At 36.8% G+C, this 18,413-nt stretch overlaps 1 protein-coding gene across 2 annotated transcripts in view; it reads left to right on the top strand.

Annotated features, from left to right (window-relative positions):
- The first annotated feature begins 3,391 nt into the window (after positions 1 to 3,391).
- The window catches only part of Ppp1r1c (protein phosphatase 1 regulatory inhibitor subunit 1C), a 126,944-nt gene continuing 111,922 nt past the window's right edge, over positions 3,392 to 18,413 (top strand). The window contains exons 1-2 of one of the 2 annotated variants that reach the window (XM_033756381.1): positions 3,392 to 3,864; positions 5,492 to 5,552. In XM_033756381.1, the coding sequence (XP_033612272.1) occupies positions 3,784 to 3,864; positions 5,492 to 5,552 (142 nt within the window). In that variant the 5' untranslated portion in view covers positions 3,392 to 3,783. The remainder of the gene's footprint in view (positions 3,865 to 5,491; positions 5,553 to 18,413) is intronic. The other variant, XM_010636798.2, reaches the window with a different exon arrangement.

The raw sequence follows: 18,413 nt of genomic DNA, 5'->3' as shown, positions 1-18,413 counted from the left end.
GTTTATATCCCAGCGCCTGGCATAGAATAGGAAGCTCACTCAATATTTATCGGATAAATGAAAAGTATTTACAAAAGCATTTTTAAACTAAGGTATCTGTGGAAACTCAGTAATTACAGAGTCCAATTTAATTTAATAATTATCTCCTCAAAATGAAAGGCAGAGAAATGCTAAAATTCCATTGTGGAAATTGATGAAAGTGAAAGTTACCAAAAACAAATAAAAAGGAGGATGGGTTAGCAGGGGTGAGAAAGGATCCCAGGTCTTCCTCATGTTCACCCTGTACCTTTGCTGGACCTGACCTTCACATCTCAACAGTCCCATGGGCTAACGTCTCTAGGCCCCTGCTCCACACAGGTGTGACTGTTTCCTCATGGGTCTCCCTGGGCTGTCCAAGAGCTTTCCCCACCGAGGGTTGCACAAAGTCACATGATGCTTCCCTCACAGCCAGCCCCAAGCTTTTTGGCCCAACTTCCCTCAAATTTGAACTTAGATTGTAGCATCCTGGCTGATGTGGACTTGCTGGAAACTCTAGTGGGTTTCGGATTTATTTTAGTAAAACTGCCTGGACAAGAAACAAAGACTTAACATAAATGAATGACGACTTAGAAAAATATATTATACACTACAAAATCGCATCTCTATACAGGAAGAAAAAACTCTGAGTTATGTAACAGTGGTGATTATTTTAAAATATATTGTATAAAGTACACCAAGTGATATGCGACCTTAGAGTAAGTAAAATTGTTATTGAGGATAAGGATATACAACAGTAAAATGATAATGAACAGGGCCGGGGATTTAGCTCAGCGGTTCGGTGGCCTGCCTTGCAAGCGCAAAGGCCTGAGTTCAATCCCCGGGACCAAAAAAGAAAAAAAAAAAAGATAATGAACAATTTAAAAAATGAAATAATAAGATTAAATAAATTTTGAGTGGATGCACCCATCACATCAGTCTTAATACATGGGAGAGTTGGCAAATGTTTTCGTACTTAAATTCTGTGGCAGTGTATCTCTTAATACAACACTGCAATACAGTAAGCTTAGTCTATACCGATACTCTGTGTTGTGTTGGTATAGATTCAAAACATATATAAAAGTAAAATGGCATGGATGAATGTTGAAGACACTGAAAGAGTTAATTAATATGGTTAATGACTTCTCTGGGAGATATTTTATTTAAATAGGTAGCGGGAGAGAGTGGTCCATTTTATTTAGGTTGGTGGAGGAAACCACAATTTATATAGGCCTGTTTGTATTTATTGGGTATTGGTGGTTCACTAATAACTTGCTAATATTCATAAAGTTCTATAGTTTACCAAAAGTTCACATTCGAAATAAGTGAAGCCAGGTGGGGTGGTATGTGCCTGTAACCCCAGAACTCTGGAAGGCTGAGGGAGAAGGATCTCAAGTTCAAACCCAGCCCAACTTAGTGACTTTTTTAGACCTTGACTGAAAATAAAAAAGTAAAAAGAGCTAGTGATGTAGGTACCTTGTGGGTAAAGTAAACCTGGAGAGGAGAAACTTCCTGGTAGCAGTGGTCCTCAGCTGAGTCCTAAAGGATGTGCAGTTGGCCTCAGGAAGAACAAGGACCTTACAGGGTCTAGAAATTCTTTTTGAGTTTTGGCCAAACTATGCAAACAATGGCAGTTGGTTAATGGCAATCATTTTATTGGTATTCACGTCAGAGCACATATTGTATATGGAATTTCACTTTATCTCTTATTGTTCTAACTGGTATGAAATTATAAAATATTAAATTATTTCAAAGAGGTAGAAATTCTTATTAATTAATATATGTGTGTACATATATATATGCATATCTTTTGAAAAATCTAATTTTGAAATAATACATATGTATCTTTTACTGAATGGTTATGTGGCAGTCATGTCATGATTGCTGTTCAGGAATTAACTCATCTCCACCTGATAAGCAAAAATTCTTTTGTTGCCCAAGATGATAAACTCAGTAAAGGCCAGAGTCAGGATCTGAACTCAAGGCTGTCCAGAGCACACGCTTAATTATGACACTAAGTGAAGTTTTATACTAATTCCTCACTGAAAATATTGTCTTGGTTTCATTTTATATAATATGAAGAGAGAGAGATAACTTCATTAATGACATAATTCCTATTTTTAAACTGTTATATAAAACGCTGTGATCAGAAGTTGCCTTCCACACTATGGGCATGAGCCTTGCACGGGATTTCTTGCCCATCAGCACTGTTCTCTGGCTAAAAGTGCTTTCATACCCATATCTTTGCTTTTTTCCCTAGTGGGTATAGAAAATATTTGAATAATGCATATTACTTTCCATAGTCTTTCAACTAAACATTGCCTGCTTAAATCATTAAGATGGATTCCTAGTATAAAGTTGAAATGTGTTCAAAAAGAAGAAAACTTTATTTATAAATACCTAGATTATTAACCAATATTTAAATATAGGCAAATCAAAAACATCTAAAAATCTAGTTTTCATCAAATATACTTCTCAGATTAAGAAATAGAGTTCTCAAGGTCTTTTCTCCATTAAAATAGTTTTATTTTCAGTCTTCTTTCTGAAAAATGGTGAAGGTCATCTGGTGATGCTACTGCCCCAAGTTTGACACCGACATGGTATCAAGCCAGTGCCTCTCCCTCCTTCTCACCAGCTATAAGACCATCTTTCTCTGTCCTTTTGAAGCCTCTTACCTGCTTTTCCTCAAATCCCTCTCTTTGCATATATCCCATGATCAACATTGAGCCACTGCGTTGGACACCATTAGGCTTCCACTAATGTCTTCTGGTAGCTGCTGTTTTCTTCCAAGTACAGAGACTGTAACTGGCTCCACCAGAAAATAAAACAGAGGTCACTGAAGTAGCAAAGACTTCCAAGCTCTTTGCTAAATTTAGCTGTTCAATACTTTCCACTCTAATGAAATCTGTGAACTCCAATTATAGAATGTTGAAACAGAGTGGAAATTTAAAGGTCACCGAATCCAACTCCTTCACTGCTCTCTTGAAGGTGTGGGGGCCTAGACATAGTCTATGATTTGCTCGAGGCCATGGGGGTTGTTAATGACAGAATTGGAACTAAGATCTGTCATCCTTAGGGCAATGCTGAACACAGACATTCTGCCTCCAATGATCAGTTCAACCTAACTGGATCTCTAGGCATGCATATAGCTGACCGTGTTGGTTGTGGCTTAACCTCCATGGTCATGAATTTCTTGGTGGCTAAGGGTGACACAGCAAAGGTGTCTGACTTATAAGTTACCATAAGAGACATGAAATGATTGTAGAACCAAGCCCTGCCTCCATCTCTAAAAGGTTCCTGCTTTCTGTTCATCAATAATGAATAACCATCCCTGCAATACTCCAAGGGAGCTTACACTGCACTTTTGAGCAGCCAGTTAGTAATGTGCAATGGATAGAGCCTTTCTTTCAAATCCCAGGGCAGCAGGTCCTTCAAGGCTAGCATTGCATTTTCAATTAGTTGCTGAGTGAATGCTTGGCCTGTGTATTAGCGAAGAGGCACACAATTAGCTTGTTATTCCTCTCCGTATTGTGCTGAGCGGATCCCAAGGACTGGTGGGGGAACAGGCAAGCCGGACACCACTGGATGTTGAAGAAGGGAGTTACTCAAACCTCGGCATCTTCACTTGCTCAGTCTGCAATTACAGCCGTTTGTTACGAAGCACTGTGTGTGGCTTGGTGGGGTGTGCCTAAGGAAATACATCACGGATACCACTTGGGGTTAGGCTTTCTGAGCTCTTTTCATCTTTGACTAATTCTCAGCACTGTCATGGAGCCCAACAGCCCCAAAAAGATACAGTTTGCTGTACCTTTATTCCAGAGTCAGATTGCACCTGAGGCAGCAGAGCAGGTAAGTAAATTGGGTGGAGAAAATTCCTGTTTGTCAGGTAACATGAAAATGATTTCTTATTCGTGGAAATGTTTGCTATCTCTTGAATTTGCCTAACTTTGAAACTTTTAGGATAGGTGAATGAGAACTAGGTTGGTTTCTAATATGGATTTGGTTGTTGTAGGGAACTGTTGGATAAAATGCAGTGTTTCATATAAAAGTAGCACTCCTTAGGAAGAATGGGTATCAGTACTTCAAGTTTGGATCTGCATATGTTTCTTTTATTTGTTAAAATAACAGTTTCAATATTTAGAGCAGGTTTAAAATCAATTTCAAAAATTAGCACCATTTCATTTCATTATTCGTAAAATAAAGATTGATGTAGCAGTGCAAACATTAAACCCCCAAATAATTTCACACTCTAGGCTTAATATGTTGATATGCTTTTCATTTTATGCCCCAAACAGTAATTATATATGCAATATATAATAGATAAGATTTGAAGGTATATGTATAATTTTTAGAACATTTTGTTTGCATAGTATAATATTTCAACATTAGATTCCTTTTCCATGTCCAATGTCCAATGTTGGTTTACATCTGTAACACCTTTCATTTTTAGATTTCTTAGACTCAATGCAAGAACCACTTGAAAGAACATTTGTGATAAAACTACAGATGTTGTATTCTACTGGGAGCCAAAAGCAAAGGAATTTATGGGAACAACAATCTAAATCATTAATTTCCAATAACCCAAATTATTCCTGAATCCTTTTCCAATTATGGATACAAAGTCTTAAAAATAATACTTGAATTTGAGACTCCTTGGTTTTTAAGATGTTTTGACAACCTGAAGTAGATCCACCTAGACTCAGGCTCAATAAATACAAGCTTGAACATAAGTCTCTGCTGAAAGGAGCATCGCTTTTGTCTTGGACAAGATGTCACTGGTACATTTTAGCCTTTATCCTACTGACACATACTTTAGGAATTTAATTATGAATGAATATATAAAGAAATAAAGGATACCTCAGGCAAGACATTTGATTCACAATATGCTACTATAATTTTTCAAGAAGAAAAAAACCCACCAAGCCTCTTTTAAATGAATTACATATTATTGTAAAATGTATATTGATCACTTACTGATATGCTCTCAATTTTATACTAGAAAATAAAACCTAATATTAATTGAAGTTTAAAACTCATGCTGCTAATTGAAGTATGACATATCCTAGAAATTTGAGGTTTGCAAGTTCCTCTTTCCCATTTAGAGATAAAGATAATGGATCTTAAAAGCATCGCCAATATTATGAGTCTCCAAGAGAGCCATTAAAATGAGCACATCATCCCTCTATCTTCACTCTATATTAATTTTCAGTTGCATCGCTTGATTACATATAATGATTTCTTCTCTGTGGAAATGTAGTATTGTGATCAAAGAAGATGAGAATAATATCTGACAGTTTTATGCTCTGTCTTTTCATTCTTAAAAATAATTAGCAAAAAAAAAAAAATTAGCAAACACATACTGTGTGTTCTCCAGAAGTTTACCTTTGCACATTGGAAATAAAAGTGAGAAGGGATTTGCTTTGCAAGCTGTAATCACGATTCTTGCTGACATTAGCTGGCCCTTTGTTGTTCACAGATCAGGAAAAGAAGACCTACACCAGCGTCACTTGTGATTCTCAATGAACATAACCCCCCAGGTAAAGAACATGGTGTCTTTTACACGGGTGGGACAGAACAGGATGGTTGCCAAAGCACCAAAGAGTGTGTCATTGCCAAAAAGTTCCAGTTCTGAATTTTAGGGAGCAGTACTCTAACAATTGGTAAAATGAACCAGAAACATATAATACAAATATCTCACACAATACCTGCTTTCCTTCTAGAATGACACAGGGTGATAGTATGTTGGGAAATGTTTTGTTAGCTCTGGTTGTCATGCGTTCAGGTGTTTGTGTGGCATCTGGTTCAGTGCTTATTAATGAGTCTGGTGAAAAGTTGTTTAATTGGGTTTCAAAGCTCAAATTGCAGCCCTAGATACTTATGTTTTTAGAGTGGGTTTTTTATTTATATCATGGAGTGGGCAATAAGCCAGTATTGGTTAGAGCTGTACTGCTGATGCCATCTCTAAATAATGTAATTCACAAGGAACCAGATCAGTTTTCAGCACTTCCCTTCTGAGAGCCATTCTGAATGGTTGCATCCATTTGTTGAGGTTTTATTTTCCATTTCCTGTAAAAAGCAAAACTTCATTATTATTCCTGATGAAGGACTATGATTTGCAATACACATGCATTATTTACTTACTGAGCAGGGTTATTTAGTCTTGCATTTAAGTGCTGCTTCTCGAAATATAAATGGGACAGGAAAGGTCAAGGCATTAATTTGTAACGAGGCCGAACTCCATGTTGGGTGTTTTGCAGGTATAAACAACAAGGGAGAACAAAAAGAGCTTGAATAGTGGAAACATAATACATCTAATTATAGGTTGTAGTTAGTAAATGACCTGTTTTAAGAATACCAGGGTAAAACAGTCCTTGACCTCTGGAATCTAAGTAGCGAAATACATGAAAAGAAAGGAAAATTCTCATAGAATATTCATTATCGAAACAACTACAAGAGAATTTTCAGGTGATGAGAAACAAGCTATTTATCTCTGCTGAAAACAAAATCAGAATGTGATCCTTTATTTTTAAAGTGCTGTAATATTTAAAGACTATCTTCAGATGTATTATCTCAGTAAATATCTATTTGGTTGACTAGCTGTTTCAAATGGTTTATACTCGCAGTCAACAAATAAATTCAAGTAAATAAACGCAATGGCTAGATCTTCTCTGTTTAGAGGTAATTCTAGAGTAATTTTCCATTGCTCCCTTGCTTACCATGGCAAACATCTCTACATGTCTTGGAATTCGTTAGCTCTCCTCTTCAAAGGATGCTGCCCAGTTTGATTTCTAGGTATCCTTCACAGCACAAAGGAGATGCTTTTTTATGGTTGAACCCTGTTGAAGTTGTGTAAGGGGCCTTCATTTAACTGGTGTCTATTTATGTAAGTGGCTCTCACTTGAACACCGGAAATTGTAGCTACTGTTTCTTGAGCGCCAAATATGTGTCGTTTTACAGATGAGGAGAGTGTGTATCCCAGAGCTGAAGTGACTTTTGTGAAGTCATTTCTTGAGAGCTGATGAACTCCAAAGACAAACTTAGATGAATCTAATATTGAAGCCCAAGCTTTTCCCACAGCCTGACACATGCCCTGAACATTTGAGCTTCTATTATAGGGGGTAGCTCTGTGTGGACATTCAATCCCACAAATAAGCAAACCATAACTTCATATAAATCCTTCATCCGGACCACATAATAGATTAGGAATCATATTTACATATCCCCAAAAAGCAGATATAGTGTTCTCTAATAACCTGGCTCTTACTAGACCTCCCAATCAGTAAATGGCATTATCTTATTTCCTTAATTGATCTCTTCCTTCTCTCTGTGTTATAAGCCCCACTGCAGAGAAATTAGATGCATAGCATCTCGCAGAGAGCTACATCGTCTTAGTAATATCACCTCCCTGCATGGTTATCTTCCCTTGTGGGTAAGGAACTGGTTGGCCTTGGCGGTTACAGCACTGGTATCAGTGTGTATGGGAACTACAGATTCTGGACTACTGATGGAATCATGCAACAAAAACCCTGTAAGCTTATAGTTTTCCTGGAAGAATGATCTAACACTATGGTTCTGGGGAGGTAATAACTATGGGCCTCTGCAAGATAAACAAAGAGCAAGCAAAGGACAATGATCCCGATCAGATCTGAGTAGTGGCCTTTATTAGTATATGGTCTTTTCTCATTTATAAAAGATGGATTATAACATCCATTCTTCTTCACAGAGTTATTATAATCATCAAAGAAGTTAACATGAATCCACTTTAAAAACTGCAAAGTATAACCATTAGGTGTCATTAGCTGATTTTTAGAAAACTTTTGCATGTGATATTTAAGAGTTAAAATATATTAGAACAAGAAGTATAAAGTCTTTATTATTGCATCTGTATTGAGTATTTCTGCCTTATTCAGTAATCCTTTATGTTCCATAAACAATAGGATTCATTGTTCCGTAAACAATGTTTATGTTTATTATCATCTAAACAGTAACAAAAAGCCTCACAAGTGTTAAATGACTATTTTTAAGCAATGGTTTCTTCTGGCTCTCAAACATAGTGTTCTCTAGCAAACAGAAAATGGTGCAGCTTTAAATTCTGGGAAAACTAAACAATTCAATTCACTAAAATAGCCCAGGGATTAAATAGAGGATTTTAGAATCACTTGTCATTAATCGTGTTTAAAAGTCAAGTTTTTACCATTCTTTTCAGTACTGAGGATTGAACCATTGAGCTATATCCCCAGCCCTTTTTAACTTTGCAACAAGGTCTTGCTGAGTTGCCCTGGCTGGCGTTGAACTTGTGATGCTTCTGACTTAGCCTCCCTCAGTGCTGGAATTACAGGCATGGGCCACCACACCTAGCTCTGCAAATAATTCTTTATGGTCAATTAATAAAGCAAAGAAAATTCTCCATTATACAAATGTTATTAACAAATTGTTTCCATTTTTGATGCTGTCAGTGTATTGCAATCATTACTAAACAAAAGATACAGCTTACTATGTTTTTAACTATTTCAGAAGTTTGCAGAAATAGTCCATTATAAAAGAGTATAAAAAGAATGATTTAATTTTATACACACACACACACACACACACATATATGTACACATACCCATATATAGTCTCTTTGTATTTGGTAGAGGGGAAATAGAATGTCTATTTTTTAAACTTACTGATGAGGCAGACACATGACTGGTTGGATTCTAGGGGCAACAAACAGAATGTCCTCAGTTCTTTTCTAATAAATAACTTCAAGTTATTATAACCTGAAGCACTGTAAGAAAGATGCATCAGTTGTTAAGGAAATACCATGCTCTGGTGTGAATCAGTAAATCAATTTAACTCAAAACAATGATAAAGAGACTAAAACTTTGAATGGAAGGTACCAGTCCTGGGAAAGTCTAATAGTAAAAAGTACATCTCTATGGTAAAAGGCGGGAGGCAGACAAGAAATTGGGGAGTACTGGGGATCGAACTCAGTACCTTGCTTGCACTTGTGAGGAAGGGGTAGCACCATTGAGCTAATTCCCAAGCCCAAGAAATATTTGCTTCTAGGAATAAATCTGAACAGCCAGATGGCGGTAGAAAGATATTGGAAGCCTAAAATCTGGGGTAGTAATAGCGAACATTTTAGAGATGAGCACCCAAACTGCAACCCCAAACCCACTTGTCTATCTCCAAGTGCCAACACTGCAGTTAAACCCAAATACTGAGATTTAGTTTAGAAAAAACAACTCATACATTAACATCCTTTGTCATAAAAACACAATAATATGCATGCTGTAGGTTCACTACCACTGGTGTATGTAGGTTTCAAATGTCAAGACAAATGTCAGTTTCTTCAGGATGCTTTCTGGGTCTGGCAGTGTGAGTGACTTTGTAACAAACTGCTTCTCCTTCTGAATTTTCAGTTCCTCTTCTGATCAAGGTTATCTGATTATGGTCACCTCTCTGAAGTTCTGTTGTGGAACAGCATTGCCCCTTCCTGTACTGCTTGATGGTTGCTTTTAAAAATGTGTGGTTGAGTGGTGGCTTACATATTTTTATCTGGAGGGGCGCTTACACCTAGATCTTCTCCTCACAGCATTAAATGGTGAAGTTACTTTACGTAATTTATTCCATCTCATTCATCAATTTACTTCATCGTCACCTGTCTTTGAGTTGACTTAAGAGAAGACTGTGTATTTGGTTGTCAGTATGTAATGGTTTGGATCATAGATGTCCCCTAAAGGCCCACATGCTGCAGGAGTAGCTGCCAGCCTGCAGTGCTGTTGGAATGTGGTGGACCTTAGGAGGCTGAACCTAGTGGGAGGTTGAATCTTGCGGTGGGGGGGTACCCTGGAAGTGACATGAAACCATTGGTCTCTTTCTCTTTCCCTGCTTCTTGGTTGCTCTAAGTGAGCACTTTTTCCCCACCATGCAACTCCACCTCAGCCCCAAAGCAATGGGACCAAGTGACTGTGGAAACTGGGATCTGTCCTCAGTCTTCTCCTTGTAAGTCGTTTTATCTCAGAAGTTTTGTCGTGATGATATAAAGGAGATTAACACATAGTGTTAGAAATCTAGAGCTAGGAAAGAACTATGGAAAATACTTAGTGTGGCCATAACCACATGTCTTCATGAGACACAGAAATCAATCCAAGTCCCTGAGACTAGCTCTGTTTCATGTATCTCAGAGAATAATCCGTGATTATCCCTGGTTTTCACTTTCAGGACTGATAATTTTAGGGGTTAAAAAAATACAGCTTCTTATACAGAAGTTTACAGTGATCGATCATTTATTCTTTTCCACAAAAGACCCTTTTGTCACATTTTAAAATACATGAAACAGGGACAGGAATTTAGCTCAGTGGCTCTGCTGCCTGTTTTGCAAGTGTAAGGATCTGAGTTCGATCCCTATAACAACAACAACAAATAATAATAATAAAATACATGAATGAATGCCATATTACTTTCCTTTCTGTATGGAACATCCCCAGCCCCACTAAGGGCCTAAATGTACTCTATCTACATATTCTCCTTCCTCTCTGCATTTGGAGCCAGAACTGAATAAATCTGCCAGTAAAAAGCCTGGCTAGATCAGGCCTTCTGAATATTAAAATTTGTGGCCTCCGTTCTTTTCCACTTACTATTAAGCAGAGGCAATATGGTTATAATTATGTTTAATGGGCCTGATGTGGACTACAGAGGACTGGGGCTAAGAGGGGATTTAGGTAAATACCCAAGAGCTTTGACATCACTTAAAAGCTCACTGTACCTCTAAAATTGGGACAGAAACATACTGTAAAATGATTCAAGGGGGATTTTTAAAGTTTCCTACCACAGGCAAATTTAGGGGAGATTGAGTTTGACACTGTTAGCCTCACGCATTCTTGGAAATTAGGAGGAAAAACAAAAGGGCATTCTCTTAATATTTCCAGATCTTAAAAATAAGTTAATATGAGATCTATGAATTAAATAATGCACTATCTGCTTTCAAACTTGGTAGTAGATTTAGTCACTAGAGAAGACTGGGATTCCCAACTACTTCAACTATTTGAATCCTCAAAATGAAAAGAAGAAGCCACAGCTTATTTTGTATGTAGGATTTGCCTTTTTAAATGAGGCCTACATTTTAAAATTAAAAAGCTAAGCTAATGAGGTTTCTTTTTTGTTTAGGTTTCTGTTTGTTTGCTTGTCTTTTTGTTTGTGTGTTTTGTTTTCTTTTGTTTTTAGACAGAGTCTTTCTATGTGGTTCAGGCTGGTCTGGAATGTATTATGTAACCCAGACTGGCCTCAAACTGGCAGCAGTTCTCCTGCCTCAGCCTCCCATGTGCTGTGATTACAAATCTGCATCACCACACCTGGTATGCATGAGATTTTGAAAACTCAAGGTTTAGAATCCTGAGACATTAGATGATAGCTAGAGAATAACGCTCAACTCACAAGACAAAGGACAAAACCCTCCAGAATTTCTGATGATTCCTGATGAATCTCATAGAAAAATAGTGGGAAGCTTTGCAGGTTCAACAAAGTGGAAGCAGTCATTTATTTCCAGTGTTAGAGGATGAGGCTCTTCTCATGGAGCTTGGATGATTGTCCAATCAGAAGCCAACTGGAGGCCTTTTATAGGCTCCAGAGATCACAGAGAGTTGTTCCAGGGACCCTTTAGGGTGGGTAAGACCTCCAGGGACATTCATCGGCCATCAACCGTGTTCAATAGAAGCCATACAGGCCATGGTCCATGCAGCTATGTTTTAAGTTTTCTGATCTTCTTTGGGAATGTGCTTATAACATGCTCTGATCCACAGTCCTTTATGGTTGCTCCACATTTATTTTTGCCTTATCATCATTGATTACAATGCATAACAAAGGTTCATCGTTTGAAGGCCATTCGAGAACTATCTGGTATTAACGTCTCGAAGAAATTGTCAGAAAAACCAGCTTTTCTCCTCAGCATTTATTTCTGAGTGATTGAGTGCCAAGCCACGTTGAATAATTTAAAGAGGAATGACGCATCTCGTTTTCAGTGATGCTTGCCCTGTACAACTGACAGACTCATTTTCCCATCATTATTCAGTCTGTGCAGAGAAAGAGCCTGATCAGTTAGCACAATTGAGTCAAGATGACGTTCCAGTTAGCAATGCCACCGTGTGCTATCGTGTAGTCTTCAAACTACCTGAAGGGGAAACAAATCACAAAATTGAAATATTTCTTCTTTATTGTGGCCGATGCTTCCTTTTATTCATTTTGAATGATAGCATATACAATTCACCTTTCCTGGGAATCTTTAAGAAGTAGAAATAGCTTAGCAGAATGTGACAGAACAACGGTAGGGTCAGTCCCCTCATCACTTTGGTCTCTGTTTCCCTACCTGTGGGGATGCAGCAGATGAAGCTTTCGGCGAGGTTCTTTTGGGTGACATAGGGAGGCCTTTGCGTCAGAGTGCACCTGGGCTGGAGTCTTAGCTCTTCCAGCTCCAGGTGGGGAGGCACTGGCTGTGTCCTTACTGTACTTACCCCGTCTAGGCCCAGTTTGTTTCTTTCCTCGACAGAATATGAAGGTTTGAGAAAAGACCTCACACACAGCCTGCCACCAATTATATATACTTACAACCTGCATCGTCATACCCCTGCTGGAGAAAGCAGAACCTTTCACCTTAAATCTGCATTTTTGTTAGAAGATGGCCTTGCTGTTTTCCCATCCTGACAGTGCTAAGCTAAGCAAACAGTGTCCCTAAGAAACAGAAATATTTGGTGAGGAAAAATAGTGTACAATGCCTCCTCGCACATCAGAAGCAGTACGTACAGTTGTGGAGTTGTTCTGTATTTTGTATTGTAGTGTATTTATCCAGCTGAGCACGTCTTGTTTGCAAATGTAATTTTCACAAAATATGAGTCCTTTAGCATTTTCCTTAAAATAACTATGCTACTAATGTTTATGAAGTTATGAAAACAACTATTGCAAACAATAGACATGTCTAGGACAAACATAGTTATGCAAGAATAAAATTATAATTTTAATAGTGTGTTGAAAGAGAAAAGGTTGAAAATCAAGTATAAAAGTCCTTTGGACACATCTATCAAATGTTTGCTCATTTTAAATTTCACTACATTTATTCTCGCTTCCTTTCAAATGGCTTCCCCATGCTATATTTTGGCTGAGTGTTTTTCTTTGATTCTTTGAACTGGTTCTCCTATGCCAATTCTTGAAACCCAGTCTAGACTGACTCATTTGCATAAACCATTCTCCATCTTTTCTACCAATTTTTCTTATTTAAATTGCAGCACCAGACTCACTCAGAAATCTTTAAAACTTTCCCTGACTAATCTGACCCTTTTGCTAGTCATTTTATTCCAATTCTCTCCTCCCACCTTCCACTCTCAAAATTATTTGTTGGTTTATATAGTATAATCAATGCAGCAAATCTTTATTGACTCCTCACTCCTAATCTTCTAGGAATGTGTGATCTAGAAAGCAAAGAATAATGGTCTGCATGAACCAAGAAGCAATCGTATAATACAAATCTGAACTGCTAAAATCATAGTAAAATTAATTCTGGCAAAAGTGTAAGAGTACTTATTTATTTTGCTTACTATGCTATGAAACATTTGTATGACTTTTCTGATCTTCTGCCTTCAAGCTTTTAAGGATGGGATCAAAGCTAAATTTTTACTATTTGTTTCAAACTATTAATATAATAGATATTAAATGCCCATAAGCTATTACATTGAATATATATATATATAGTTATATATATAGTTATATATATATATATATAATTGGTACTGGAGATTGAACTTGGGATCCTATGCCTTTCAAGGCAGGCAGCAGAACCACTAAGCTAAATCCCAGTCCCCTCAGATAATTTTTTAAATCCTTATATTCAATAATCAAACTTTTTGATGCTTACTCTGACTAAACCACAGTTTTACTGTTATTTCAGAGAAAATAGCTAAGTTCCCATTTTTACCCTCAAGGAAGAACCTAGGTGAGACAATTTGATACAATGTATTTTGGTGGTGAAATCAATATACATGCAAGAGATACACCTACAATAGTATATGACAAAAATACCAAATCTATTTTGCTTCAGTACAGAAAAGTCAACCATGGAACTTTTAAAGGAATCAATTCCAATGTAAATAAAATGCAGCATATAGGGTGGATGCTGGGGGGGGCATATGAGTAGTATTCACATTTCCCTGAAAATAATCAGCCTTGAAAACTAGAGGTCAAAAATGTCAGCCCCAGTCAGCATGGCCTTGCTTTACCTGCCTTGCAGAGTAGTCACCAAGCAAAAGACAAACAATGGTAAGTAAGGTTGGTAAGTAAGGCAAGGCCTTATATAGTATTATCGTCTAAATATCATTTTTATTTCTTCTTTTAAATAGGTCAGCAGTTTCCTCCGTATTCTATAGAATCTTTATTATATAAATTGTTGACAATTGCACTAAAACCGAGACTTGAATAAGACAAAAATAGAGAAAAAATAAAATTATGTTAAATTATGGTTATTATTACCATTCTTTTTAGTTTTAATTTTTTTTTTTTTTTTGCTCACAAAGAAGAGTGCAATAACTTTGTTCATTTGCCACATGACCCTTTTTACTGAAAGGAGTTGTTGAACATGTAAAAAGAATTTTAGATCAACTACTAACAGACTCAGGCAGATTTGCTTCTCAAGGAACTGTAAAGATTACCCACTCAGCACCACAAATTCTGAGTGTTGCCCACTTGTCCCTAATGATCAAAAGGTATTCAAGAAATACTGCCAGGGACGCGCTTACCAACACATTTCAGTGAATGTAAACTGCATGAATGATTGAACTGAAACGGCTCATCTCAAATTCTGCACAGGTAATTTCCCTTGGTGAACAGCCCAGAGCTCCTGCTTCAGTCAGCCAGGAAGGGACACTTTTGTACTTGAAGGCCCGGAGGTAGCTGCAAATATTTTCAGTCTGGCTCCATGGTCATAGGCATTATTGGGATCAAGGCAAACATCAGCTGCCCTATTTATGAAGACAATTTCAGAGGAAGGAATGTACTAAAATATATTCGGAAGAGCATTTAAGACGTAAAAGACAAAAACAAAAAGCAAGCAAACAAACAAACAAACAAAAACCAAAACCAAAACCAAAACTTCCAAGTGGAGAAATAAAACAATTTAAAGAGAAAACCATGTAAGTTTAAAGGCAAATTTAAAGTTCATAGTAATGTCTTTTATTTTCAATAGTTCTATAGTTTTCAAACCTATTTGTCTTATATTTTTCAATAACTATGAAATAAGTTAGCTTCCACTTTTATAGAATGTGGATTACAGGAAAGTTGCTCAAGATCACAAAGTCAGTGCATCTGAAATTTAAATATAGCCCATGTGTGTCCAAGGTTGACACATTTCCCATGGTATTAATACTACTCCTCTTTTTAGAACTATGTAACATCATACATACACTTACTATTTTGTTAATTTTATCCTCATGGAAATAAAGATAAGCAAGTCCCTCATTGTAGCTTGGCCACATGGGTTTCTGTTTAGTTTGATACCCTAAGATATGCCTCTATCTTTACTCTAACCAAAATTTTCTTTGCCATGATCGTTCTATATGTTTTATTTTTCTTTAATTTGAAGTTTTCTATTTAGAAGACTTCCTTAAAAGTTAAACTAGACATTTTACTCTATAAGCAAAAAAATGCCCCCAAAGAAAATCAGACAACCAAAAAGAAAAACAAAATCTCATCCCTATTCCTGTCTTAGAATAGGACCCTGCCTATTTATTCATCTCTCTGTTTGCACACATATATTTTCTTTTAAAATTATTATTATTTTTACTTATATATTGGAAAGCTAAGAGTTTACTTTTGGCTTCTAGTTGACCCAGAGTGGGTTTGATTTGTGCACATACTGAAATTCCCTTCCAACTGTTAGAATCTTTCTTATCCCACCAGATTCAGACCAGATCCCCTTCTTTCCAGAAACCTTCAGGCACCACTCCAGCTGGAAGGATTTCGACCAGTAGAAGTAACAAGTGACTGGATTCATTAACACATTTGCTCCAATGGAGTCTCCATGCCTTCTGTCATTTACTAGTGTTCTGAAGAAATAAACTGTAGAGTTAATATTTTTAATGTAGATAGGGAGAAGACAGATGTAGTCATGAAGCCCTTCCACATACTCTAGATGGTGGCTAAGTCATCTCTGGACAACAGCTGCAGAATGTGCCTATGAGGATCTGGAGTGGGCAAAGGACTGAGCTGGACCATTAAAACTCACCCAATTTCCCCACAAGACTCATTCTTATTCTTGCCCCACCTTCTACAAGCACCTACAGCAGATGCACTACCCACTGGATCATCTTGAGATCCTACTTAAATATTTACAAGCATAATTGAAAGTGGCCTTTGAAGTACAACACACTGGATGAATGAAGTGCTTGAGATCATCTTTGCAAGAATGAGTTTTACTAGTAGAGGACTTGAATTGGTTGTTTCATTGTTTTAGTACAGGGATTCCTTGGGTTAAGACAACAGGCAGTTAATGGCTGTAAATGCACAGCCAACTTTCCTTTATGATGACTTTAGGGAACTTCTTGAGTTTTAGAGGACAATCTGAAGCCTGAAAAAACTTTGTTTAATTGCCAAGTCTATTCTTTTATCTCTTTAAATTATTTGCATAAGATTCTAAAGTGTCAATAAAATGGAGATGCTAGAAAACTGAATATGTGATCATTTGGCTGCTTCTTATAAAGTGTAAGAAAGAAACTTATATAGGGATTGAAGAGTTCAATATCATCAACATCAATCTCTATCCCTCCAAAGGTTCATCTGCTTTCCTTCTATCTCAGCTAGTATTTGGCCAGATAAATACTGACTAGATTTTCTTTTTTCATTTTATTATGTTTATTATAGTTTATCTGGCAATTCTCCTTAAACCTTTTTCTTTGTTGGGAATAAGCTATCAGGAAATAATTAGCAATCCAGTGGTCAATACTGAAAATCAAACACTCCATTATATATAAAAAGTATTTTAAATTATACAGCTTTACCTAAAAATCCATTTGATTAACTTTACCTAAAAATCTGTAAGATGTTTATGTAATCAAAGTTCAATGATGATAAGAGAAATCAGTTTAGGTGGATCTTGTACCTCACTTGGTATCTTTCCTTTATTTTTGTATACAAGGAAACCACTGAAATAACTTACTCTGGCCCCAGTGAATTATTTGCAACTCACTGTGTGTGTGTGTGTGTGTGTGTGTGTGTGTGTGTGTGTTGTGTATCTATAGCCGTACTTAACATTTCTGCCTCTGTATTATTTTCTGCCTGAGCCAGATAAGATTGTGTCCTGTGTCTTCCTGACTGCTAGGTAATTATTAACCTGCCTATCACTGTGGGCATATTGCGAGTATATTGTGTATCAATGATCTCATTGCAGGCACCAGCTCCCTCTCCTCATTTCTAACTTAGTTTGACATTCTTCTCGGAATTTTTTTCCAGCAACCTACTTTCTGTCAAGATAATATCTTCCTTCTAAAATTAAATTTTTCTATGTAGGAGCTAGAGTTCAGAATTGCCTTGTCATTAGAGCCAAAGGTTTGCATTTCACTTCAGCGCAAAGTATGAAAGGCTTTAGCATCAAACTCTTTATGAGAAAATAATTCCCTTAGATATGAAATAAATTTGAAACTGTGACATAAAACAGAGAAGAAAAAGTGTGATTTTCTCCTCCAAATTTTGTTCTTTAAGAAATATATACAAACTGGGGGCCAGGGATTTAGCGCAGCGGTTCAGTGGCCTGCCTTGCAAGCACAGGGACCCGAGTTCAATCCCTGGTACCAAAAAAAAAAAAAGAAATATATACAAACTGGAACAACAAAAATTAAAAGTTAAATATTATTCCAAATAAATAACTAATGTTATATTTTATTAATAATTATTATTTTATTAATAATTTTATAAATAATGAGCAAAATTCCCCTTGCTCATTGTAGAATAATGGAATTTTTGCTTTTTATTAGTAATATATAGTCAACAAAGGAAAGGATGTACCAAGTTGATGCACAAAAATTATATTTCTAAGAACTGAAAAACAAAATATCATTGACTTTTCAATCCTCCTTTCTTACGCCACAAGCCAGGAGCTGGGGAGAAAATGCAGATTGCCTTTTCTTTTTTATGCACTGAGGTCTGTCTCTTTACTTTCTCTGTGGGCTCCAATTTTCCCTTCAGATCCTTTCTGAGTCCCAGGGATCTGCCTCCCTCCTTTTATACCCCAAGTTGTTTTTTCCAGTGTCTGGATTCCAGATCATGGAGAGGTTGATTTGTCGCTGTTTACTGCTCTCTCATCTTCTTAGAAATCCTCCTATTTTTGCCTTTTCAATATGTTGTTTATTAATATACTTCATGATGTAGACTAACATGCT

Source organism: Fukomys damarensis, unplaced genomic scaffold (assembly GCF_012274545.1).
Source record: "Fukomys damarensis isolate Sample0158 unplaced genomic scaffold, DMR_v1.0_HiC HiC_scaffold_26, whole genome shotgun sequence".
NCBI classification, from domain to species: Eukaryota; Metazoa; Chordata; class Mammalia; order Rodentia; family Bathyergidae; genus Fukomys; species Fukomys damarensis.
Note: the sequence above shows the minus strand (reverse complement) of the source record. Positions and strands in the feature narration are given on the sequence as shown.